At 45.4% G+C, this 25,142-nt stretch overlaps 1 protein-coding gene across 1 annotated transcript in view; it reads right to left on the bottom strand.

The window, feature by feature from the left end:
• The window catches only part of Rufy1 (RUN and FYVE domain containing 1), a 42,920-nt gene that overhangs the window by 5,517 nt on the left and 12,261 nt on the right, over positions 1-25,142 (bottom strand). The window contains exons 5-15 of the mRNA XM_028775859.1: positions 22,950-23,073; positions 22,022-22,083; positions 20,275-20,340; positions 17,040-17,109; positions 14,196-14,297; positions 13,022-13,138; positions 11,093-11,260; positions 8,016-8,113; positions 5,310-5,429; positions 4,621-4,750; positions 763-857 (exon numbers count right to left, since the gene is read on the bottom strand). Coding sequence (XP_028631692.1) covers positions 763-857; positions 4,621-4,750; positions 5,310-5,429; positions 8,016-8,113; positions 11,093-11,260; positions 13,022-13,138; positions 14,196-14,297; positions 17,040-17,109; positions 20,275-20,340; positions 22,022-22,083; positions 22,950-23,073 — 1,152 coding nt within the window. The remainder of the gene's footprint in view (positions 1-762; positions 858-4,620; positions 4,751-5,309; positions 5,430-8,015; positions 8,114-11,092; positions 11,261-13,021; positions 13,139-14,195; positions 14,298-17,039; positions 17,110-20,274; positions 20,341-22,021; positions 22,084-22,949; positions 23,074-25,142) is intronic.

The following is a 25,142-nucleotide window of genomic DNA, read 5'->3' as shown; positions in this document are numbered from 1 at the left end:
TCTAGCATGGTGGGGCCTGCTCTAATCCTGATATGGAGGCTTCAGAAAGAGGCCTAGAAGTTCAAGGCTAGCCTGTGCTACATAGTAAGACTGTACCAAACACTAAAGGCTGGGACGAAGTACAGTGACAGGATACCTGTCCTGGGTTCCATCTCTAGTATCACATGTGTACAATCCTTGGGGCTGGAGAGGTAGATACTCAGTAGTTAAGGGCATTCACTGCTTTTCTAGGGGACCTGAGTTCAGTTCCCAGCATCCATGTCAAGTGCCTCACAACTGCCTGTAACTCCAGTTCCAGGGGATCCAATACCCTTGGCCTCTGAGGGCATTAGCACTTATGTATAGATACTGTCTCCTCATACTTAAAAATAGTAAATTCTTTAGAAAACACAGTAGGAGACCTTCCAACTTTTCAGATAAAACAAAAGGTTGTGCACATTCTCATACTTGAATTTTTCTAAGCTTTCTCTTGTTTGGTTCCCATCGCTAAACCTCTTCTGGTCACAGTATCCTGGCTGTCCTGGTCACAATCCCCCAAGGCTCTGGTCATGAGGGGTACAAGAGGAACTTTTCCTTTCTTAGACCTGCTAGGTGACAAATCTACCAGGGTCTGGTCAAAGGAGTAGGAACCACATAGCTGCCTCCTGAGGCCTGACTTCTTGGGAGGTCACCCTGGAAGAGCTGAGAGGCCTCCCAGCTGGCTCCTCCACCACTAGGCCCAAAAGGTGCACAGATCCAGCCTTGCATGTAGGTTGCTCTTACTGGCTAAGGTGCAGTCCCATTTCCTGGAGGGCTTGCTCTTGCTCCTCACAGACCTTCCGTAACTCTGCCTTCTCGTCTTGGAGCTCCCGCAGCTCCTGAAATAGACAAGCCACATGTCACACATATTGCATTTTCTTTTGTAGATGTTTAGTAAGCACTGCGGTCAGGAAATGAGAATGTCTTGCAAAAGCAAAGAACGGTTTTGTTGCATGACTATCATCTCTTGTAGATGGATGACTTCACACCAGCTATGGGCAGGGGACACAGTGAGCTTGAGACCTGTCTGGGCTACAGGAGACCCTCTCAACAAGTACCAGTGGCTTTTAGCTAGATGTAAGAGCACAGGACAGGGATGAAATACAGTCAGGCCAGTTAAGACCAGTTACCTGGGCTGGGCATGGTGACTCAGGCCAGTTAAGACCAGTTACCTGGGCTGGGCATGGTGGCACACACTTTTTAAAAATTATTATTTAAAAAAATCTATTTATGCCAGGCAGTGGTGGCGCACGCCTTTAATCCTAGCACTTGTGAGGCAGAGGCAGGCAGATTTCCGAGTTCGAGAGTTCGAGGCTAGCCTGGTCTACAGAGTGAGTTCCAGGACAGCCAGGGCTACACAGAGAAACCCTGTCTCGAAAAACAAACAAACAAACAAACAAAATCAAAAAACCAAAAAAAGTATTTATTTATGAATTTTTTAAATGTAGTACTCTATCTGTACATACACCTCCATGCCAGACAAGGGCATCGGATCCCTTTATAGATGGTTATGAGGCATCATGCGGCTGCTGGGAATTGAACTCAGGACATCTGGAGGAATAGCCAATGTTTTTAACGGGTAAGCCATCATCAGCTCACAGTGGCATACACTTCTTTTTTTTTTTTTTTTTTTTTTTTTTTTAAAGATTTATTTATTTATTATATGTAAGTACACTGTAGCTGTCTTCAGACACCCATATGAGGGCATCGATCTCATTGTAGATGGTTGTGAGCCACCATGTGGTTGCTGGGATTTGAACTCATGACTTCTAGAAGAACAGTCAGTGCTCTTAACCACTGAGCCATCTCACCAGCCCGGCATACACTTCTTAATCCCAGTATCAGGAGGTAGAGGCAGGAGAATCTTCGAGTTCAGACCTAGTTTCAGGAAAGTACACAGACTAACCTTATCTCTAAAACCAAAACCAAAAAAAAGTTACCCGGCACTTGTTTCTGGTGGCACACACATCACACCTTTAACCCAGAACTTAGGACACAGAAGCAGGTGAATCTCTATGAGATCCAGGCCAGCCTGGTCTACATAGTGAGAGCCTGTCTACATAGCTACTGTCTTAAAAACCAAAAATAGGGGACTGGAGAGATGGCTCAGTGGTTAAGAGCACTGACTGCTCTTACAGAGATCCTGAGTTCAATTCCCAGCAGCTACACGGTGGCTCACAACCATCTGTAAAGGGAACTGACACCCTCTTGTGTTTGAAGACAACTACAGTGTCCTCATATAAATAAAATAAAAAAAAATCTTTAAAAAAATATAGAAGTCCGCCAGGCGGTGGTGGCGCATGCCTTTAATCCCAGCACTTGGGAGGCAGAGGCAGGCAAATTTCTGAGTTCGAGGCCAGCCTGGTCTACAGAGTGAGTTCCAGGACAGCCAGGACTACACAGAGAAACCCTGTCTCGAAAAAAAAAAAATATATATATATAGTCCATATTTAAGTTATTACAATGCCTTAATTTCAAGAAGGAAACTGAAGTCCAGTTTTTTTAAAAAACAAAATACCCCAAAACAATTCCCCCAATGGACAAGTAAGGCTTTGCTTGTCTTGAGCGCCTCCTGAAGGCATGGTTTTAAATCGCAGTTGTCTGGACTCGATGTGATAGTGTGTACACGTGATGCCAGCTCTTGGGAGCTGGAGACAGCATTAGGAGCCCCGTGTGCTCTTCTACTGCATACTGAGCCTGAGATCAGCCTGGGCTTTATGAGACCTTGTTCCAAAACAAAGTACAAATCACCCTCCCCCCCAACCCTGGCCCTGCCATCAACAGCTATCTGGAAAGTATACAGACCAATTTTATACAAAGTTGTCTTGCTTCAAAAGTGGCTTTTTTTTTTTTACATTTCTTTGTGTGTGCATGTGCGTGCATGGATATGGGCACACATGTGGATGTCAGAGGATAGCCCTCAGAAGTCTATTCTCTCCTTTTACCTTGTGGGTTTGGGGATTGAACCCAGGTGGTCAGGCTTACAGGCAAGCTCCTTCATCTGCTCAGCCATCCCACTGGCTGTAAAGTCTGTTTTATCTATCTATCTATCTATCTATCTATCTATCTATCTATCTATCTATCTATGTATCTATCTATCTTGAGATCAACTTTGTAGACTATGTTGGCCTCCAATTTAGAGATCTATCTGCCTCTGCCTCCCAAAGGCTGGAATTAAAGGTGTGCGCCACCAACACCCAGCTCTAAAAGTCAATTTTAAAATATCTTTAGAGAAAAAGAAGAAAATCTTTGGGCAGTGGATTAAGACATTTTTTTTCAACCAAGTCTGACAACTTAGTTTTGATCTCTAAAACCCACTTAGGGGAAGGAGAAAACTGACACCTGCAAGGTGTCCTCTAACTGTCACATGTGAAATGTACGTACATACACGCAATAAATGTAATAAAAGTGTTTCTAAGCCGGGCAGTGGTGGCACACACCTTTAATCCTAGCACTTGGGAGGCAGAGGCAGGTGGATTTCTGAGTTCGAGGTCAGCCTGGTCTACAGAGTGAGTTCCAGGACAGCCAGGGCTAAACAGAGAAACCCTGTCTTGAAAAACCAAAAATAAAATAAAATAAAATAAAAAAGTAAAAGTGTTTCTAAAAATTTTTTTTAATAAAACTCCAACTGCTTTGTATTGATTAGTCCTGGGATTCTTTTCTTCACTAAAGCCAGGAACTCTGGCTTTGTCTATGTCAAGGTCTCTCAAATGCAGACAGAAGGTTTTGAGGTGGGTATGTTCAAAGACAGAGACACTTTCTAGGTCCTTTCATGCCCAGTTTCCTCCCCTCTGCTCTCTGGGGCTGGGCTGGCTCTTGAGAGACATTTTCTAGGTCCTTTCATTCCCAATTTCCTCCCCTCTGCTCTCTGGGGCTGGGCTGGCTCTTGAGCCCCTTTCTTCCCTTAACAGTGTGCTGAGGGCAGTGCACACTAGGCTTTGTTACCCAGGTGGGGTAGGTGGGTCTGGAAGCCCGATGCCCAGGATGCATGGAGGCATCCAGGAAATCACAGTCTAGCAGACAGCAATCAGCCGGGTCTCCTGAGAGGTCTGCTTCTACTACAAGAATGTCAACTAGGTCAACACAGGGTCCAGGACATTCCTGAAAGTGACACTGGGACTCCAGAGGACTGAGCAGATGTGTCAGGAGATGGAACATGGGATGACTATGGGGTCTGGTTCTGTCTGCATCCTGGGATGACTTGAGCTTTGGGATAAATGGGTTGCTAACCTCTGGGGAGAAGGTCATGTGCACAGGTTTTTGCTGAAAATGTTGACTGTCTTGCACCAGCTCTCCATATAGTAGCTGATCCAAAGACCAGCTGCAAGGGCACCGTCTGCTTCCTGGGTAGCTGGCTTGGCTCTCCCCTAGGCCTCTGCTTCTCTATTTGCTCTTCCCAACCCCATCCCCCACTAGGCTCCCCCCTTCCTTCGTTTTCACTCTCAAGCTTACTGTTTGCCTCTTAGGACAGACTCTCTGTTGGGGTGAATACTGCCCCAGATCCTGCTCCCACACAGAAGCAGGGGAGGGACTGCCTTTCATGGAGTTTTTGGAGAGGGCCCAGTGCTGGAGGCTGGTGTGTTGGCCACAGGCAGCTCTTACCTTCTTCAGGCCTTCCACTTGCTGTAGCTCCGTCTGGAGCAGACAGGAGGTGTCTTTCTCACGCTGTAGTTCTCTCTGGAGAGCTTGTCTTTGTTCTTTTTCTGACTTCAGTTCTTTCTCTAGACCTGAGCTGTTGTTTCCCCAAAAGTGAACTACAGTTAGTTTCAGTGGGAGATTTCCATGGAAGACCCACAATCTACCATACAAGATATGGGGAACTATCTGAATGACCACATGAACATCAACATTTTTACATAGGGTGAAACCATGCTGCTGCCGCCTCGTCCTCCTCTACGGCTACCTGAGCCCCCAAAAGACTAGGAGCTTGCCAGGTACATACTTGGTTATGATACCAATGAGAGGAAAACACTGATGACTATACAAGGACCCAAGCAGCAACAAAGTGCAGTATCATCTGACTTCTTACAGCCCACACTCAGTAGACGGGAAAATACCAAAGGGTGAGGAGAAAGGGACCAAGGTCAGGGGTGAGTTTGGCTGGACCCTGACTCTCAGTCGGCTCCTGGAGCCTGCCTGCTCAGTTCTCATGTGTTTACCATGTTTGGGTGTTATACCTGACATACACTCACGTTAACCTATCAAGGGTGAACTCAGGTGGGGGACTGGCTATCTCCTATCTTGCTGGAGACAAGAAGAAAGGTAGGGAGCCGCCTGTTCTTGGTCCTCACCATTGGTCCCGCAGCTGAGACAGCTGTAGCTGCAGGGCACTGACCCTTCCGCTGAGCTCCTGCTGCAGCTTGTGGCTCCGCTCTTCTGCCCCCTGCCTGGCCTGGTCCGCCTGCTGTAACCTGGAGGCAATGCCAAGCACACACAGATTCCATCTTTGTAAGGAAAGGCTCACTGCTACTAACTAAAAACTTTCAGCTCGAGCTGTAACTTTCCCTCCCTTCCTCTCTCCTTTCTCTCTCTCCTCTTCTCTCTTCTCCTCTCTTTTCCCCTCCCCTCCCCTCTCTCCCTCTCCCTCTCTCTCTCTTCCTTTTTTTCCTGAGATAGTGTCTTGCTCTATAGCTTAGGTATGCCTTGAAGTTGCTATCTAGTTCAGACTGGTTTCAAACTCATGATCTTCCTACCTTTGCCTCAGTGTACACCACACACAGGTGTGCACCACCATGCACAGCTCGTCAGCTGACCAGGTATTTAAATGATGGATGAATGGATACTCCTCCCCCCCCCCCGGTTTTTTTTTTAAGTTTTCAAGACAGGTTTCTCTGTGTATCTCCGGCTGTCCTGGAACTCAGACTAGGCTGGCCTTGAACTCAGAAATCCTCCTGCCCCTGCCTGGTAAGTGCTAGGATTGAAGGCATGTGCACGTGGAGGTTAGAGGACTACCTGAGGTGTCAATCTGAGGCCATCTTACTGAGACAGGTCCGTTACTTGCCACTGTGTGCACAGGGCTTGCTGGTCCACAGACTTCCACAGACTTGGCTTTCTTTGCCTCCTATCCAGCCACAGGCACTCCATTTTTATAGATTTGTGCTACTGCCCATAGCTTTATGTGGGCTCTGGGGATATGAATTCAGGTCCTTATTTATGCTCTCCCATGGCAAGCCCTGCTAACTGCAGAGCCATTCCCCCCAGCTCCATCTGTTTCTAGTTGAATTGTTTGGTTTGCTGGGTTCTTTATATAGTCTACTACAGTTCATTGTCAGATATTATCTGCAAATTTCCACTAAAGTCAGAAGAATTCCTTTTAATTCTTTTAACTACCTTTCATAGGATGAAAGTTTAAAGTATTATTTTATTGATATTTGTCTTAGGGTTTTATTGCTGTAAAGAGACACCATGACCAAGGCAACTCTTATAAGGGACAATATTTAATTGGGGCTGGCTTACTGGTTCTGAAGTTCAGTCTATTATCATCACGACAAGAAGAATAGAGTGTCCAGGCATGCATGGTGGTGGTGGAGTTTAGAATTCTACATCTTGTTCCAAAGGCCAACTGGAGAAGACTAGCTTCCAGGTAGCTAGGAGGAAGGTATCAAAGACCACTTCCACAGTAATGCCCTTCCTCCAACAAGGACAAACTCCTAATAGTGCCATTTCCTGGGCCAAGTGTGTTTGAACCACCACAATATCATTACTTTTTTTTTCTTTTGGATTTTTGAGACAAGCTTTCTCTGTGTAGCCCTGGTTGACCTGGAACTCACTCTGTAGACCAGGCTGGCTTTTAACTCAAGAGATCCACCTGCCTCTGTCTCCTGAGTACTGGAATTACAGGCTTGTGACACCTTGCCTAGTAAGTTTAGAATTTTGATACAGTCTAAATTCACCCAGTTTTTCTCTTGTAGGTTGTGGTGGTTTGAAGAGAAATGGTCTCAAAGGCTCATATATTTGCATGCTTGGTCATTCGGGAGAGGCACTACCTGGCAGGCAGAGGTTAGGAGGTGTGGCTGTGTTGGAGAAGGTGCACCACTGGCAGTGGACTTTGGAGTTTCAAATGCTCAAGCCAGGCCCAGCATATCTCTCTCCTTGCTGCCTGCACATCCAGTTGTAAAACTCTCAGCTCCTTCTCCATCGCCATGTCTGCCTGCCTGCCACCATGCTTCCCGCCATGCTGATAATGGACTAAACCTCTGAAACTGTAAGCCAGCCCCAGTTAAATGTTTTCCTTTTTAAGAAGTGCCATGGTCATGGTTTCTCTTCACGGCAAAAGAAACTCTAACTAAGACATAGGTCATGCAGAGTTTCCTGTTTCCTTCTAAAGGACTTACAGGTTTTAGTTTTACATTGACATTTACTCTCTCCTTTGAGGCACCTGTTGTATCATATGAGAGGCATGGGTTGAGAGTCATTGTTTGCAGATGAAGTACCAATTGCTCTGACACTATTTAGCAAACAACCTTCGTTTGGCATCAGCATCTCTCAAAAAGCAGCTGGCCACATCTGTGAAGGTCTGTTTGGGATGCTATCATTTTTTTTTTAAATTTATTTTTGTGAATATGTGTGTGTATTGTGTGTTGGAGTCTGCAGAGGCCAGAAGATCTTACAGAGCTGGAGTTAAAGGTCATTATGAACTACCCAGTGCTGGGAATGAACTGGGGTCTTCTGCAAGAACAGTAAGTGCTCTTAACTGCTGAGCCACCTCTTAGTTCCTGGAACTCTACTTTGATCCACTGCTGATCTGATATTTGTAGGTGACAATGGTAATCCACTCTTTGTCTAATTTCAAATCCTGAGAGAACACTCATGGAGTGGTCAGAAGCCTGAATGACTGACAGAACACTGCTTAGGCCAGGCTGCTATATCCCAAGGCAGAGAACGGCCAAGGAAGAATAGTCACCCGACTCTTCTGTACTTCTCAGTGGGATCTATCTCTAGGCCCAAGGATGCTCAGAATCTTCTAGAGATGGCCTGTCTACCAGGGAAGTGATTACCTTTCCTCCATTTGTTTCATGCTGGACATCACCTGAGTGGTTTTTTCTTCAAAAGACGCGATGGCTTCATTCTTCTGCTGTAAACTGCTCTCTGCACTCTATCAAAGCAAGGAGAGGAGGGTGTAAGCTGCCCACCTCTCCTCCACACCTCTGCATGACGTACAGGCCTCACTGTTAACACATACTCTACGACACTCTCGAGAGTATTTCATTAATGGCTGTTCTTCCCTAGAGCCCAGGAAGACGAACCAGGTCAAGGCTCCAGCTCTGGCAATGGAAGAACAAAGGGGACAGGTACTGGGGTTGGCTCGCTGGAGTCAGTGTGAACTCTGCTCCTAAGAATCCTCAGAGCCTGAGCATACCTGCCAGTTCATGTGTCCCCTTGATGGTTCTCAGGGAGGCCTTGTCAGCCTAAGTTTCCTATCAAGAAAGGGATGATCAGAAGAGAAGAGACTGCCTGGGGGCTGAAGAACCAGTCAGAGGCAGGGCAATTCCTCAGCCATGTCTGTGAGACGCACTGTGTCCCAGTTTTAATCAGAACAGGTACCCAGTACCAGGAAGCAGGAAGGAACACTCTGAAGTCACAAAAGACAAGCTGTAAAGGGACAGGCTACAGAGAAGCTGCAAGAAGGAAGTTCTAAGGAACACAGATGGTGTTCTCGGACAGACGCTTACAGTAAGGAAAGCACTGAAGAAAATGACGAAACAGCACATTATCTGTAGTTCAGCTCAAACAAAGAGCCACAGAGGAAATGCAGAGAAGACAGGGTAACAAGAGCGAGGGGGACCTGCCTTATCAATGACACTTCTGACCCCAGTGTGGGGCGGTTCCGACATGATCAACCCTGATGCCACCTGGGTATTCTATGGCTTAATTCAGTTCAGTCTTGTTAGCACCCTGCAGAGTTAATGAGGATGCCACAGGTGAAATGCACAAGACTGGCCACTCTCCTCACCTCAGGGGAGGTCCCACAGTCACTACTTGCCTATACCTCTGTTAGCACTGCTGATCAGTAGGACAGACGTGATGGCCCAGATGGGAGTGCTGCTCTTAAAGGCAAAGGCTGCATGCATGAAGTTGGCCCTGTCAACGCTGATGTGACAAGCTGGAAAGTTGGTGATTCTTGCCAGTTATGCAAAGCAGTTAGTAAACCCTGTCACCCAAACTTGGAAGACAGTGACAGTACTGTTACCACTCCAGGAGAGGTGCCTGGGGGGTAAGAGTGCCAGCAGCTATCAGTGCTCTGTGCTGCTTGAGCAAAGTTCTGAAAGAAGGCAGTGTCTAGGCCAAAGCCTACTAGTTTGCAGAGACACACACAGCACATCCAGGAGAAGGAGCTGGACGAGCAACTGCTCTTGACCCTTCAACATAGAAGGCTAAACACTAGACTAGGCATGGAGGCACATACCTGTAATCCCGGCACTTGGGAGGCAGAGGCAAACCTGGTCTACATACAGAGTCTCAGTACAGCCAGGTATATATGGTAATAAACAAAACAAAACAAACAAAAAAGACAAAACACTAGGCCATAAAGGCCCTGTAAATCAGCTCATGCAGGTTGGAGGAATGGATAACTGGCAGAGCACCTGCCTAGGATACATGCATATTCATGAAATGAAAATCAGACCCCAGTTCTTCTACGTAAGTCTAGGATTTTGGATGATCTGTCATTAATAAAACAGAGACACACAGACACACATGTAGACCCAGACCCTGACAGTCATGCAAAGCAGTGCTCAAGAGGGAGACGTGCATTCACTGAAATTGGGAGGGAAATGACCAGAACCTGTGACAGAGGCGACAACACTGCCAATGAGTCAAGAATCTGCTATGAGAAATACTTAGTAATATGGTTCCTATTAGAAATGCCAGGCTAGCAAATTGACACCAGCAAGAAGCTAGCCATCAAAGCTGTTTATCTTCGAGAAAGATACTCCCCGAACTCCTTCAGAATGTGGCCAAGGATCGTGGTGGCCCTCTGGTGACACAAAAGTCCTTTCAGAAGCAGAAACAAAGTCCACTGTTTGGGGCTGTGGTATTGGCAGTTCCTACTCAGACAGTATGCTTGTCTCTTTTCCAAATTGGTCCTCTACACTGCATAATCTGTGTCTACCTCATCATCATAGGCTGTGATGGGCCGATGTGAGACAGACAGTTGGCTTCCAGCTCATGGGTCACGTGGGCTGCTGGAGAGTTCCTGGCCATCAGCCAGAGCCTGTGGCCTTTGAGGAGAATACAGCAACTGGATGGAATTTCCCAGCACCAATCTTGGGCCTAACTATAGACAGACAACTATATGTCCACCAACAAATATTCTCTTTTGCCAGGCTGCAGCCCAGAAAAGATGGGGCTCCTGGAGCCCCACAGCTACACTGTTCAGCATCCCCACGGAGCATGTCACAGGCAGTGTGTACAGCCTCCCTCTCACTCAGAGACAGAGTTTGGCTGGCTGGCTCTAAAGGCTCCTTTTCCTCTTCTCTCTCAGAGGCACAACCACAGGGCTGCCTAGGTCTCTGAGTGACTGTAGGGCTCACCCTGTTACAGAGAAGCTTCCATGTTCAAAGACATTCTAGTAGATTATTAGAGCACTTTTCCTTCACACACACGTCTCTGCATGACCCAAAACCTGAAAAAACTGTAAAAACTTAAAACAGACAGTTTGTCAAGAGGGCCCAGCACCCACACTGGGCAGCTGACAAATGCTCTAAGGAATCTGAGATATTTGGTTGGCCTCCTCAGGAACTTGCACACACATGTATGCATGTACTCATACAGACACACATGTATACACATACATAAAAATAAATATATGCAGCAGACACAGCAGTGCACAGCATTCAGAAGGCAGAGGCAGGTGGAACTCTGAGTTTGAGGTTAGCCTGGTCTATGTTGTGAGTTCCAGGGCAGCCGAGGCTATACATGAGACCCTGTCTCAAACAAACAAACCAAAACACTACACTAACATGGGAGCTGAGGATTAGGCTTGTCTGTATACTCTGTAGGAAGGAAGACAGCACTGGAAGGCATCAGTGTGTGTGTTGTGTGTGAGCGGTAGAGACCCAAGGCCAGCTCTCACCTGAACTTTGTGAAACATCTGTAAGTTAATTGCTTTGACTTCCTCCAGCTGCTGGCGGAGGGCAACAAGTGTGTCCTGCTTCTCATGGGTGTCCTTCTCCAGTAACTTCATGGCGATTTCCATCTCGGTCTTCATTCCGATCTGTAACTCCAGTTCCTTTTCTAGTTCCTTTAAAAACATGTACAAGGAGAAGCACTGAGGCAGAGGTGGGGTCACACTGAATGAAGGTGTGAGCGTGGGCAGTGACTATGAGCCACTGCAGGACAGGGCAGGGGTGCAAGGTGGAGCAAAGTCTGATGGGATTTCATTCATTCATTCATTCATTCATTCATTCCTCCTTCCCTCTGTCCTTCCTCCTTCTCTTTCCTCCTTTGTTCCTCTCTCTTCCCTCTTTTCAGTTTGGAGAAGAGTCTTAACTGTGTAACCTAAGCTGGCCTTTAACTCATAATCCTCCTGCCTCAGCTCCTGAGTTATTGGGAGTGCAGCACTACCACACCTGGCTCTTTGTCCCCCTTTTCTTATGGTGGAGTGAGAGCTGGCTCTGTATCAAGTCAATGCTGGGGTGATCTTTTTGTGCACCATGTAAAGGTTGTCTTTGTGTTATTCAAACGCAAAGTTTCTGTACTGGCAGAGATCTGATTACAGGCAGCTGCAGCACATCTTATAAACTCCCAACACCTTCTGATTGGTTTATTTTATTTTTTTTTAATTTTTTTTTAAAGATTTATTTATTATATATGAGTACACTGGAGCTGTCTTCAGACACACCAGAAGAGGGCATCAGATCTCATTACAGATGGTTGTGAGCCACCATGTGGTTGCTGGGATTTGAACTCAGAACCTCTGGAAGTGCAGTCAGTGCTCTTAACCACTGAGCCATATCTCCAGCCCCCGATTGGTTTAATAAAGAGCTGATGGCCTACAGCAAAGGAAAGAACAGGTAGGACTTCCAGCAGAGACAGGAACTCTGGCAAAGGTAGAAATTGAGGCGGTAAAAAGCCATGTGGCGGAATGTAAATTAATATAAATGGGTTAACTTAAGTTATAAAAGCTAGTTAGGAACTAGCCTAAGGGGATGGAGAGATGGCTCAGTGGTTAAGAGCACCCACTGTTCTTCCAGAGGTTCTGAGCTCAATTCCCAGCAACCACATGGTGGCTCACAACCATCTGTAATGGGATGCAATGTCCTCTTCTGGTGTGTCTGAAGACAGCGACAGTGTACTCATATACATAAAATAAATAAATAAATATTTAAAAAAAAGGAACTAGCCTAAGCTAATAAGGCCTGAACTTTCATAATTAATAAAGCCTCCTGTCATTACTTGGGAAGCTGGTGGGCTGAGATAATCCAGAGGTATGTGGCCTTCAACGTTGGGTGATGCACATTGACTTGGCAACATGAGCTTAGAGTTCTAGAAGTCAGGTCTCAAACTGGAAAACAGAACCCATGTACTGCAGGATCGCTTAGCTTGTGGCTGAGTACCAGGAGACCTCAGGGAGCAAGACTACAGTTTCTGAATACTTTAGACTTTATCATGGAACAGTTACCACCATTCTGAAATAGCTCTTTCTATCCTGGGTACCTCAGGACACAGTGTCCCATATGTATTCTAGGAAGGCAAGACAAGAAAGCACACAGAAGAACTGGGTTCAGAAAGGAACTGCGGCTACCAGTGCACAGCATGGAAACAAGTGGGCCAGAGCCTGTGGCAGAGGAGCCAGAACTGGTCTCATAGCAGCCGCTAGAGAAGACTCAAGACTATGGGAACAGACACAAATGATGACACAGAACTGCAGGGTAGACATGAGCTAAAAAAGACAATTTCTGGCTTTCTAGGAGTGCCAGCAGGTGTGAGTATGCATGTGGGGTGTAGACAGGTTTCATCTGGAGGGCAGCTGACAGACTCTTCCTAAGGCCCTGGGTCTCACCAGTCGGACTTTCTTCTCTTCCTTCAGCTGTTTCCACACATCGCTGTACATTTCATCCAGGCCCTGCCGGGTCTGCTTGTAAGTCTCCAGTTCAACTTTGGTGTCCTGTTTTGTTATCTGAATGAAACAAGAACACCAAGAACGACTCACTGTTGGTAAGTGGACTAGTAACAATACACTTCAAACTATGTCACAATCCTTAACAACAACAAAAGGATAATTTCCTACCCTTTAAACATGATGGATCTTAAAGATGTAATAACCTGAAAGACGAAAGATGCCAGCAGACCAATATATTTTGTATGACTGTGCAACAGTGTCTCACTATATACCACAGGCAGGACTTGAACTTGTGGTCCTCCTGCTTCTGCCTCTTTAATGACAGACTCACAGGAGCACTACACAGTGGATAACCCAACAGAGTTTTATAACGAGTTAAATGGTATAACGGTTTAGTTAATTTTCTTTACAACAGGACAAGAATTCCTGGGGGGAAAGGCTCCCATTTGAACCATCACACTGCATTTACTGCCATCCTCACCTAGCACTGCGGTAACTCAGACTGGAACTCTAACCGTAAGCCACCAGCTGAGGCAGAGCAGCAACCTCGTAGCTTACAGATGCAGTGCAGGAGGAAGGCTGTGCCCAGCCATGGGGCAGGGACAGAATGACAGCCCACTCAGCACTGAGCCAAAGTTAAAAGAACAAACTGGAACCCCAGAGTACTGACCATACAAGATACCTTTTCTACACTCTGGAAACCGAGGCAGTTAAATCATAGCTGGCCTTGCTCTTTGGAGGCTCAGCAACCAGGCAGTGGAAACAGTGAAAGCAATTCTTCTGCACAGCAAAGGCTCAGTCTTTCCTCCCCAGAAAAGCCAGGATGGCCACCATTTCCACAGGTCATCTAGAGAGGTCTAAAGCATCCTCAAGGACATGTGCAGGCAATCTGTGACTGTGATGACACTTTATATAAGAGACTCAATATTCTTAGGGAGACCCTGAAGCTTCCCCCCAATGCCAAGGATTAACTACAAGCTTGAAACTAATGGCACGTGTGTGTGTGCGTGTGCGTGTATATGTGTGTGTGTGTGTGAGAGAGAGAGAGAGAGAGAGAGAGAGAGAGAGAGAGAGAGTAAAAACAGACGACCCAGTTGCTAGGTTAGCCTCTCACCTCCACACTCTTCTCGCTTCTTTCTCGAATCAATTCATTCTGCTCTCTCAGCTGCTGCTGTTCTTCTTGAAGGGAACAAATTCGGTCTGTTGCAGCTGAAAGCTGATTAAGAAAGATTTCTTACATTTTTTTAAAATTAATCTTGCTGCCCATATTAAGAGCTGACACTTACTTAGCTTCTGCACAGTTTATGACATACCCTAACACCTGGTATTTTATTTCCTTGCTTTAAACAGGAAATGTATGGCTCAAACTTCCAGAGACATCTATGCAGTAAAACCTCTGCTGCATCCGCCCCGTCTTGGCTTTCTGTACCCTCTCCAATTTTTTCCCACATTGCAAAATCAGTTACTTCATGCTTCATGTGAGTGAAAATTTATGTACATACACATATAAATAAATTATCCACTACTATAGAAGCACCAAACAGAAATCTGCCATTACTCAAACATTTAGAATAGCTTTTAATGACTTGAGAAGTTCTTATACCAACAGAAGGAGGATATGTTGTATGGTACACTCTCATCAGTAATTTAAGAAAGTCAAGCAGGCCCCAAATGTGTAAAATGAGGACTATTTACGCTATGGGAGGCAAAGGGATCTCAGCGTGTTTTCTTGTTTCTTGGGATGGGGGTCTCACTGTGTAGCTCCTGGCTGGCCTGGAACTCACAGAGCCACGCTTGCCTCTGCCTTCCATGTACTGAGATTAGTACAGCATGCTACTACTCCTAGCCCTGTTTGTTGTTGCATGTGTGTACACACCCTTGCCTGTGTATGCACATGTGAATGCCAAAGGTTGACAGTGGGGGTCTCCATTGTTCCACCGTGGTTTCTGAGGCAGGGGCTCTCCCTGAACCTGGAGTGTGCTGTCTGGCTAGACTTGCTGGCCTGGCAAGCCCACAGATCTGCCTGTCTGTGCTTCCTTCCCAGCACTGTGGTTCAGGCACATGCAGTGGTGCGGGGCTTTGACTCAGGGGCAGGAGATGCCACCTCAGCCCCTCATGCTATGGAGGAAGCACTTCCCACTGAGCCATCACCCCAGTTCTCATGCTCAGCTTCTTGATAAGCAGAAATATATGTTATTGTCAAGGGAGACTAAAGATTCTGGAGCAAAGAATCAAACTTAAGTCATCAGAAATAGGCCCCAGAGGAACCTTTCTCTCCTGAGATGTGTCACTGTGGCTTAAGGGAAGAATAGTTGGATTCATTCATGCATGTGTCTAGTAAGCAAATATCATGGGAGGCAAAGGAGATGGACAACACAGACGCCAGACCCCTCCCTACTCCAGCTTGTAGAAGAGGAGGAGCGAGAAGTAAGCCATGTGTTCAGTTTTCCTCAGTGGAGGATCCTGAGACACTGAACTGCCCTCTAAAACCCTTCAGAGTTGTCCTAAGACCTCAGACTGAAGTTTCTCAATAACTGCTGTGCATAAGAAACACAGCTGAAGGCCCTGGAGGTGTTAGTTGTCAAAGGGGAAGAAGCAGGCGACAGCCATCAGCTACTTCCTATTCCTCTGTGAAGGTTTCTCTAAAACAAGCCTTTTTCTACAGTCTGCTGAAAAAAACACCCAGCCCCTGAGTTTTAAGAGTACAATCAGATCTCCAGCTGAAGCATGCCAACTGCCTGGGAGCAGTGCCTTGTTCTCAAGTTAACCAAGCCTCCAGCCCCTCCCCCAGTGCTTCTTCATGAGTATTTATATCACAATAAGCTGACTTAATTTCCACAACAAAATTATAAACTTGGAGACATGAGAATGAGGCTTAAAGACCTATCTATCTCTGGGAGGCTCCAAGGCCTGCCTACCAAGCAAGGTGTGTGGGCTAAATGCAGTGGCGCTTCACATGGCAATCCCCTGGGAATACTGTCTCTGTGTATCCTTCAACTAACGCAGTCCTGAGCCCCTCCCCTGAAAGGCCCTAAGGAGAGCAGCCTGCAGTGAGCCTTGGTGGGTTCTTCACTTACAGACCCTCCAGCCTGCTGCATCTCGCCTCTACACTTCAGGATGCTCCTTCTTAAGCCCCTTCTCAAAGCTCTCCTCCTTCCTACTACCTGTGCAAAGTCTCAAGGCTGAGCAACCCCCCTCCTGCTAACAGGAGACAAGATGTATCCAGCAGGGAGATTGCCGGGCAGCGGGCAGCAAGCCTTCTTCCTCAGCCTCAGCCCTCCTTCTTCCTGTCCTTTCAGTCTCTCTCTTCCTAGTGAGAAAGCAGAGAAAGAGCACACTGTGGGGAGACTGGACCTGTGCTCCTGAGAGGCCAAAGCAGAAGGGGTGGGCTGGGGTGCTTCCGGGGTAGTCTATGTTCTCTGGGACAGCAGGGAAGCACGTGGCACTACAGCAGAGGTGGATAGAGAAGAAAACTCCCATTTCACATCCACTTGATGGTATGGTGCACTGCCCAGAGGTGATAAAACCGAGCTTGCTGGGAGCTGCCTCAGATCAGCCTCAGTGTCTCACAGGAAACCCTCCCTACACAGTGGAACACAGATGCTGTCTCCTGTGCAGTTCCCGGGAGTCATGCTCCCCTTCCTCCCAGTGAGATGCTATGGTCAGATGCACCAACTAACCCACCTCTCTCTCTCTTTTTCCTTCCCATACAATGTATGGAACCCAGGGCCTTGCACATACTCGGCAAGCACTAGTCATGGAGTACCCTGTACTTTTGAGTCAGGGTCTCCTTAAGTTGTTCAGGCTGGTTTTGAACTCATTCTCTAGCCCAGGCAGCTTTCAACTTGCAATCTTCTTGGTTCAGCCCCCCAAGTAGCTGGGATGACAGGTCTGGCTTATACATACCACTTCTCTTTTAACTTTGGGTCATTCTTTGGTTTAGGATAAAGTTACAAACCTCTTCTTGAAGCTTTGAGTTCGTCTTTTCCAAGCCATCTATCTTGGTCTGAAGATCCCCAACTGTGCAGCTATGGAGAATAAATGCACGGGGTCAGCATAAACTTAAAACAGTGGACTGTTTTCCCAACTGGTGAACGAGAAGGGATAGTCCTGACTTCCTGCATGAAAGGAAAGGCTCAGGGCTGCTCAGAACTCGGAGGCAGGAATTCTCCATGTGTGTGAATATTAAAATGTTGTCAGCCTGATGTGACGGCCCACACCCAGCACTTGGGAGGCAGAGGCAGGGTTCCTGTGAGTTCTAGACTGGCCTGCTCTACACAGTGAGTACCAGGACGGCCAGGACTATGTAGAGAGACTCTTGACATAAAGACCCCAAAATAACAACAACAAAAAACTATTGTCAATAAACTTTATCCTCCAAATAATCTCCTGATATAGCTATTTAGCTATAAAGAAAATATTTCCCTCCACTGTAACAGATGAAAATAAAAAATATATTGGCATTCATATTAGGTCTTTTAAAATAAAAAAATTAAATTACATTTATTTACTTATTTGGCAGGGGTCACTTGCCACAGTGTAGCTGCAGAGCTCAGAGGACAACTCATGGAAGTTATTTCTCTCCTACTACTACATGGGGTCCAGAGGTCAGGCTCACTTTAATTTAATTTAATTTAATTTAATTTAATTTAATTTAATTTAATTTAATTTGAGATAGGGTCTCTCTTTGTAGCCCTGGCTGACCTGGAGCTTACTATGTAGACCAGGCAAGGCTAGCCTTGAGTTCAGAGACCTGTCTATCTCTGTCTCCCAAGTGTTTTGGAATTAAAGGTGTGTGCTGCCATACCCTGTCAAGGTTATCAGGCTTGGTAGCAGGAGCCTTTACCTGCTGAGCAATCTTGCCAGTTGTGTTTATGTGTGTGTGTGTGTGTCTGTGTCTGTGTGTGTGTGTGTGTAGGCCAGAAGTTGCCACTGGGTATCTTAATTTGTTTTTATCTCTTTAAAAAGACTTATTTGTGGGTATTTTGCTTATATGTATCTGTGTGCCTAGCAGCTAAGGAGGCCAGTAGAGGGTATCAGAGCTTCTGGTATTGGAGTTATAGACAGTTGTGATCTGCCTTGTAGGTGTTGAGAACCAAATCCAGGGCCTTTGCAAGAGTAGAACTGCTCTTAACCACAGAGTGATCGCTCTAGCTCCATTCTCCTAACCTTTGAGACAAGGTCTCTCACTGAATGTGTAGCTCACTAACTGGCTAGAATGGTTAGCTAGTAAGTTCTAGGATTTGCCCATTTCATGTCCCCAAGGCTGAAGTTACATATGTACCTGGCAATGCTCAGCTTTTTATGTGGGTACTGGAGCTCAGAACTCAGGTCCTTGTATAACAAGGTTCTCACACACTAAGCCAGCGCCCCAGCTGTAAGGTAGATTTTTATTTATTTATTTTATTGTGTACAGGTATGTTTCCTGCATATGCATTTGTACTACATGTATACCTGGTGTCTGCAGAATTCAGAAGAGGGTGATAGAGCTCCTAGAACTAGAGTTACAGATGGTTATGAGCCAGCATATAGATGCTGAGAATTGAACACGTCGGGAAGTGCAGTCAATGCTCTTAACTGGTGAACCATCTGTCCAGTTCTGCAAAGTTAATGTTTAAATCCTATTTACCCTTTCCTACATTTTTGGAAAATTCTTTTTAAAAATTAATTTATTAATTTTTCTTTCTTTGTTTTTTAAAAGACAGTGTCTCTTTGTTATGTTTCTCTGTCTGCCCTAGAACTTGCTATGTAGACCAGGATGGTCCTGAACTCACAGAGATTCACCTGCCTCTTCCTTGCAAGTGCTGGGCTTAGAAGCTTGCATCAACACACCCAGCCTAGATTTACTTTTTATGTGTATGGATGTTTTGCCTGCATGAATATATGTGCTCCACATGTGGGCAGTGTCTTCTAAGTCAGAAGAGGGGGTTGGATCCCCTGGAACTGGGGCCATGAGCACCAACTGCTCTCAACCACTTAGCCATTCCTTCAGCCACTCCTGTAATAGTCTAAACTACTTTTATACTGAAAAGATATGAAAAATGTAAAGATTCTGTAAACGGGGAATAGGTTTGATGACAGCAACAAGCCCTCTCTGTGACGAGAGCAAGAACTTAAGTTTCTGGACTAGATGTCAAGCCCTCTTTGCTGAAAGCATTTTAAATCACTTAAGTATCAACTTAGTCTCCCTACAATTGGAGAGGCAGATCACTTCATTGTTAATGCTAATGGCCAAGCATAAGCACTTATGTTAAGGAACTCAATTACACGTACGTCTGCCATCCCTCACTCAACTTTTTTTTTTTTTTTTGGTGATGTGGCTGAAATCTAGGGTGTCTGTGAATCACAACCCCAGACTTCCTCCTCCACCCTTAGATGTAAGACTTCATTTTAAGCCAGGCTTGTGGCTCACACCTTTAACCCCAGCACTGGAGAAGCAAAGGCTGGTGGGTCACTGTGAATTCCAGGCTCCATACCAGCCAAGGACTATATATTTAGACCCTGCTGGTTAACACACACACAGACACACACATGCACGCACGCACGCACGCACGCACGCACACTCTATTCATGTGAGTGTGTGTAGGTGCCCATAGATGCCAGAGATGATAGCTCCCCTCTGGAGCTGGAGTTGCAGGCAGTTGAGAACTGCCTGAGGTGGGTACTGGGAACAGAACTCTGGAAGCACAATATGCCTTCTTAACTATCTAGTTTGCTAGCTCAGAGGTTCTTAACCTGTGGGTTACAACCTCTTTGGTAAACCTCGATCTCTGAAATATTTACATTATGACTAATAACAGTAGCAAAATTACAAGTTATCAAGTAGCAATGACATACTTTTACGGCTGAGGGGCTGTATTAAAGGGTTGCAGTGTTAGGAAGGCTGAGGACCACTGCTATCCTCTTCCTCCATTTCCCATACTATTTCATTTGTTCCCCTTCCCAAGGCTGTGGAGTAGGGGCAGAGCTCCAAGCTCTGTGTATTTCTCTCTTTGTGCTGTACAACAACACAGAACAAAGCCCAAGGTCTCCCCAAAGCTGTTCATCAGGGAGGGGTCCTCTTTGAGGCTGGACACACAAATGTGGCTTGAGTGGTTACAACTTGTCTCTCCATTTAGAGAAAGCATAATCACAACAGTTAAAACAGTAGAGCCCTGCAAAGCTCCGTGGCACTGATGATGAGCGAGTCTTACCTTAAGTGTCGGTTAAGTTCCTCCACGTAATTTTTCTGATCAAGAACGTCAGTAATTCTTTCATGCCTGTGAGAAGAGCACACAAAGAGAAAGCCTTAGATTCATGTCAAACTGTGTATAGCCTATATATAGCCATCCCTGACCTTCAGAAACAGAGAGACCGTCAAAGCCACCCACAGAGTAAATAGCATGGCTTGCCTGACACAGAGCCACACACGGAGTAAACAGCATGGTTTATCTGACACAGCAGCAAGGCTTGAGGACAGACCACCCTGACTGCCTGGGCCTCTGCAGGCAGTGTGTGTGTGTGTGTGTGTGTGTGTGTGTGTGTGTATACAGAAATCCATGGGCATCTGTGCATAGTGAACATACCTGTCTGCCACACATTTGGCTCTGGGTCTTAGTGTACTGAAGGAAAGAGGATACACTCTCAAGGAAACCAAGACTTTTCAGAACACAGTAGAACAAGCTACAGGTCAGGAAAGTTAAGAGTGTAAAAGCCCTCAATAGTTCAGTTGAGCTTTCCCTCTCATTGACTAATTTCTTTTTTAAAAAATTCCAATCATTTAACATTTTTTGCGTATATGTGTTTTCCTGTTTGTCAGTATGCACACCATATGCATATACCCATAGAAGACAGAGAGAGTGTTGGATTTTGTTGACTAGAGTTATAAACAGCTGTGAGCCACCTGATGTGGGCTTCCTGTAAGAGCAGCAACTTAACCACTGAGCCACCTCTCTAGCTCTTTCTTCCTCTAAGTCGTGTGTGTGTGTGTGTGTGTGTGTGTGTGTGTGTGTGTAGGGCTTGGCAGCAGGCACCTTTCCACGAGGAGCCATCTCACTGCCCTTCCTGTCCCTTTACACACACCTTTATATATGTAGCTCATGCAAATGGGGCCATCCCACACGGTTTCATGCCACAGGTGCTTTGTTTTTCATTGCTATCTTTTTGCTTCTTTTACCTTTTGCTTTTTTCTTTACTTGATATTTCTCTTTGAGATAACTCATAGTAATGGTTTATTGACTGTCTACCTTTGTGCATATAACCATCATATCTAGATAATATATATCATACACTATATATTGAACTTTTTTGGCTTATAAAAAAGGAATATATATATTCCTTGGTATCATACTTTTCTCATTTCATCATCCTTTGAGCAAATTTCTCTTAGATTTAGTAGCTCAGATTTAGTTCTGTATATCTGCACAACACACAACCACTACAGGTGTCCTTCAGTTATCCCCTTATTGGTAGAAAAATCTCAAGATGCTTTCAGCAGTCGTTAAAATAAATAAATAAAATAAAATTGGAGTCTGATGCAATGGTTCAGTGGGTAAAGTACTTGCCATGCAGGCCAGAGGACCTGAGTATAATTCCCAGAGCCCACATAAAGGTGGTCGGAGAGAACCAGGTCCACACAGCTGTCCTCTGATCTCCATCCACCCAGATGCTACACCACACACACACACACACACACACACACACACACACACCACATGGCTTAGAAGGAAGTGACCATAGCGGCTTCCTGTGGTGAAGGAAGTGGGCTGCGTTGGGCAAAGGAGACGGTATAAAAGGGGAACTTCTGCACGCACGCTCTATTCTGAGCTCAACTCCTGAAACAGACAGGATGCCACTGGACTCACCTCTGTAACTAAACTAACTCGACAAAGCTAAAGACGCAAAGCAAATCCAAGCCCACGTCACCAGCTTGTGAGGGGCTGTGAGCATCACAGTACTCACTCTCTGCCGCTGTCGAGATCCTGCACATCCTTCAGATAGAGGGAGAAGTCAATCACTCCAACCTGATTAAAATAGAGGGGCACAGGCTTAGATCAAATGTAGTGGTGCTCACCCCCACAAGCCCTGTAAGCCTTGTAATTCAGGATGGTCACGCCACAGCTGTGTGTGAATGCAAAGGAGGATCATCGTATTTATAAAAAGCATCAAAGGTTTGGGTGTATTAAGTAATTTTAAAACAGAGGAGAGGGAGAGAGAGAGAGAACACTAGACTTCTAGACTAAAGTGACAGCCTTATTTATCTGACATTTCTAAGTCCTTTGCACCTGTCTTGTTTGTTTGTTTTGTCAACGTGACACAAGCTAGAATCATCTGAGAAGAGGGAACAACTGGGAAATGCTTCTGTTGGGAAGCCCCTGAGGCATTTTCTTGATTGATGATTGACATGGGAGGGTCCAGCCCCTTGTAGGTGGTACCACTAGGCATGTGGTCCTGGATGCTATAAGAAAGGTTGACATGAACCAAACAATGACCAGCATGGCACCATAGACTACGGGTCCAGGAGTGGCACAGAGACCTTGGCAGTAAGCAACAGCTTTCTCACTGAACTGAAGACCCACTCAACAAGAGGGAAACCATGTCTGGTGCTAGAAACACAGCCATCTAGCCAGAGCTAGTGAAGGCATGGATCTTGGAGAGGAACCTACAACCACCATTTTACTAAACCAGCATAATCTCTAACTAAATTCTAAATACTTATCTGAATACTAACAGGTAAGTACAGTCCTCACCTGCATCAAGAACTTCGATTTGCAACAGATGGAGATCATTACAGAAAATTACATCCAATCAAAATATAGAGATGTTTGCAGATTTCAAGCAAACAATTGTTGACCTAGTTCATTCCACTAAAGCCTAAATTCCACATTACCTGAGAATCCAAGTCCTCTCCCTTTAAGCAGAGATTGGCATCCAGAACATTGAGTCCCACCAGCAGACCGACAATCACCATTCCTTCCTCTTCCATCATTAAGGCCTCAGGCTCATAGAACTCACTGCAAGAGACTGGTGTGTCAGGGAGCTGCTCACAAACACCCTTACTACTCACCTCACCCTACTCCTCCTGCCTTTCCATCTCTAGACTGCCACCTAGCACCTACCCTGGAGCAGGGACCCTCAGGGAGCTTCCTCTCTCCTAAGTCAAACATCTCTTCTTCACTTACATGTCTCCCCAAAGGTCTATGTGGTAAACTTGCTTTCCACTTGCTTGCTTTAAAGAAGTTAGAAGTGGGACCAGTTGAGAGGTCATTAGGTCATTGGAGGTGTACTCTGAAGGTGCGTGACCTTTGCCTTTTTCTCTTTCTCACTTTCTGGCCAAGAAATCAGCAATTTTTATTCTACCTACCACATGCTTCCTACAGGATATGCTGCCTGGCTCCAGGCACAAAGCAAAAGGACCAACTATGGACCGAAACCTCAGAAACCTGTGAGCTCAAGCTTTTCTTTTGTACACGCACATGTGTTTGTGTGGGACCATGTGTGTGAGTGCAAATATACGTATGTGTACACACCAGAGGTCAACCTCAGGTGCTGGTCCTCAGATGTCTGCTTTTTTATTTTTTAGTGTGTTGTCTTCATGAAATGGAGCTTCTAACTCCAGCTTTTTCATGTGTGCTGGGGACTGAGCCTCATGCCTGCACAACAAGCACTTTATAGACCGAGCCACTACTTCACCTCTTTCTCTTTAAACTGATGCTCTCCGGTGCTCTGTGACAGCACACAGAGCCGCCACGCCTCCTATCAGCCTCCTCCACTGGGATCCTTGCCTCAGTCCTCCTCCCCTTCTCCTGGCCACTGTTCCTGTCATTCTGTCTGGTGCCCCTGTGTCTTCATTGGCTTCTGTCACAGAACTTGGTTGTCTGAAACATTAGGTCCTCATGACTGGCTGGTGAGGTGACAGTGACAAAGGCCCCTGCCATCAGCCTGATAACCCGAGTTGATCTCTGGAACCCACTGGATTGAAGGAGAGAACTGAGCTGGGTATGGTGGTGCTCATCTTTAATCCCAGCACTTGGGAGCAGAGGCTGAGGCAGGTGGATCTCTGTGAGTTCAAGGCCAGCCTGGTCTACACAGAGAGTTCCTGGACAGTCAGGGCTACACAGAGAAATCCTGTCTCAAAAAAAAAACAAAACAAAAAACAAAAAAACCAGAGGGGGGGGAGGGAAGGAGGGAGGGAGAGAAAGAAATCAGAGAGAACTGAATTCATTTTTTTTTTCTGACCCACACATGTGTGCCATGGTATCCACAACCCCTGAAAATAAGTAAATAAGTTTAAAAGGAATGAAAATCCAAAAAAATTAAAACAAGCTATGTTAAACGATAAAAATTTGGGTCTTGGCTATAAAGAAAAGGATATTTTTATCTGAACTAGACAAGAGAATTAACTCTAGAGATTTCTGTTTTATTTCAGTCTAGAAAAATCTCTTTTACAATGACTACTTGTTTATAAACCATAAATATAAAGAATGAGTCATACATTTCAGTGATAGCCACTATTTAAGTTTTCACTAATGCTAGCAAATATATATTTTACAAACTGGATATGAAATCTTCAGCTAGGATGACATATGTATGTCCTTAACAAAAAAAAATTACCCATCATCACTAGTTTAAAAGCTATTTTGTTCCTGTTATCATTCAGCCTAATAAATACCATTTTATTGAAACTTATTGAATGGGCTGCCAGTTACCAAATTATAAGTATTAATATTTTTGGAGAATTATCTTCAGAATTTCAAAAATGAAGTCCTGTGAGTTTCAGTTATAATGCTTCTAGGATACTAAGGTTCAATAAAGAAACACTTCAAACCAAACCTCACAGTATTGAAGACTAGTTAGATTTTGATTTCCGCTATGAACATTCTATTTTCTTTATTTGACAATGACTTACAGACTATGCTGCAAATACAAAGTAATAGACAAATACAATGATGCAATACCTTAGGAGCTGCTTGTTGTCTATGATACCTCAGGAGCTGCTTGTTGCCTATGATACCTTAGGGGATGCTGTTTTCTACGATACCTTAGGAGATGCTGTTGTCTATGATACCTTAGGGGATACTTG

Source organism: Grammomys surdaster, unplaced genomic scaffold (assembly GCF_004785775.1).
Source record: "Grammomys surdaster isolate TR1022 unplaced genomic scaffold, NIH_TR_1.0 262, whole genome shotgun sequence".
NCBI classification, from domain to species: domain Eukaryota; kingdom Metazoa; phylum Chordata; class Mammalia; order Rodentia; family Muridae; genus Grammomys; species Grammomys surdaster.
The sequence above is the reverse complement of the archived record's forward strand: the minus strand, read 5'-3'. Positions and strand labels throughout refer to the sequence as shown.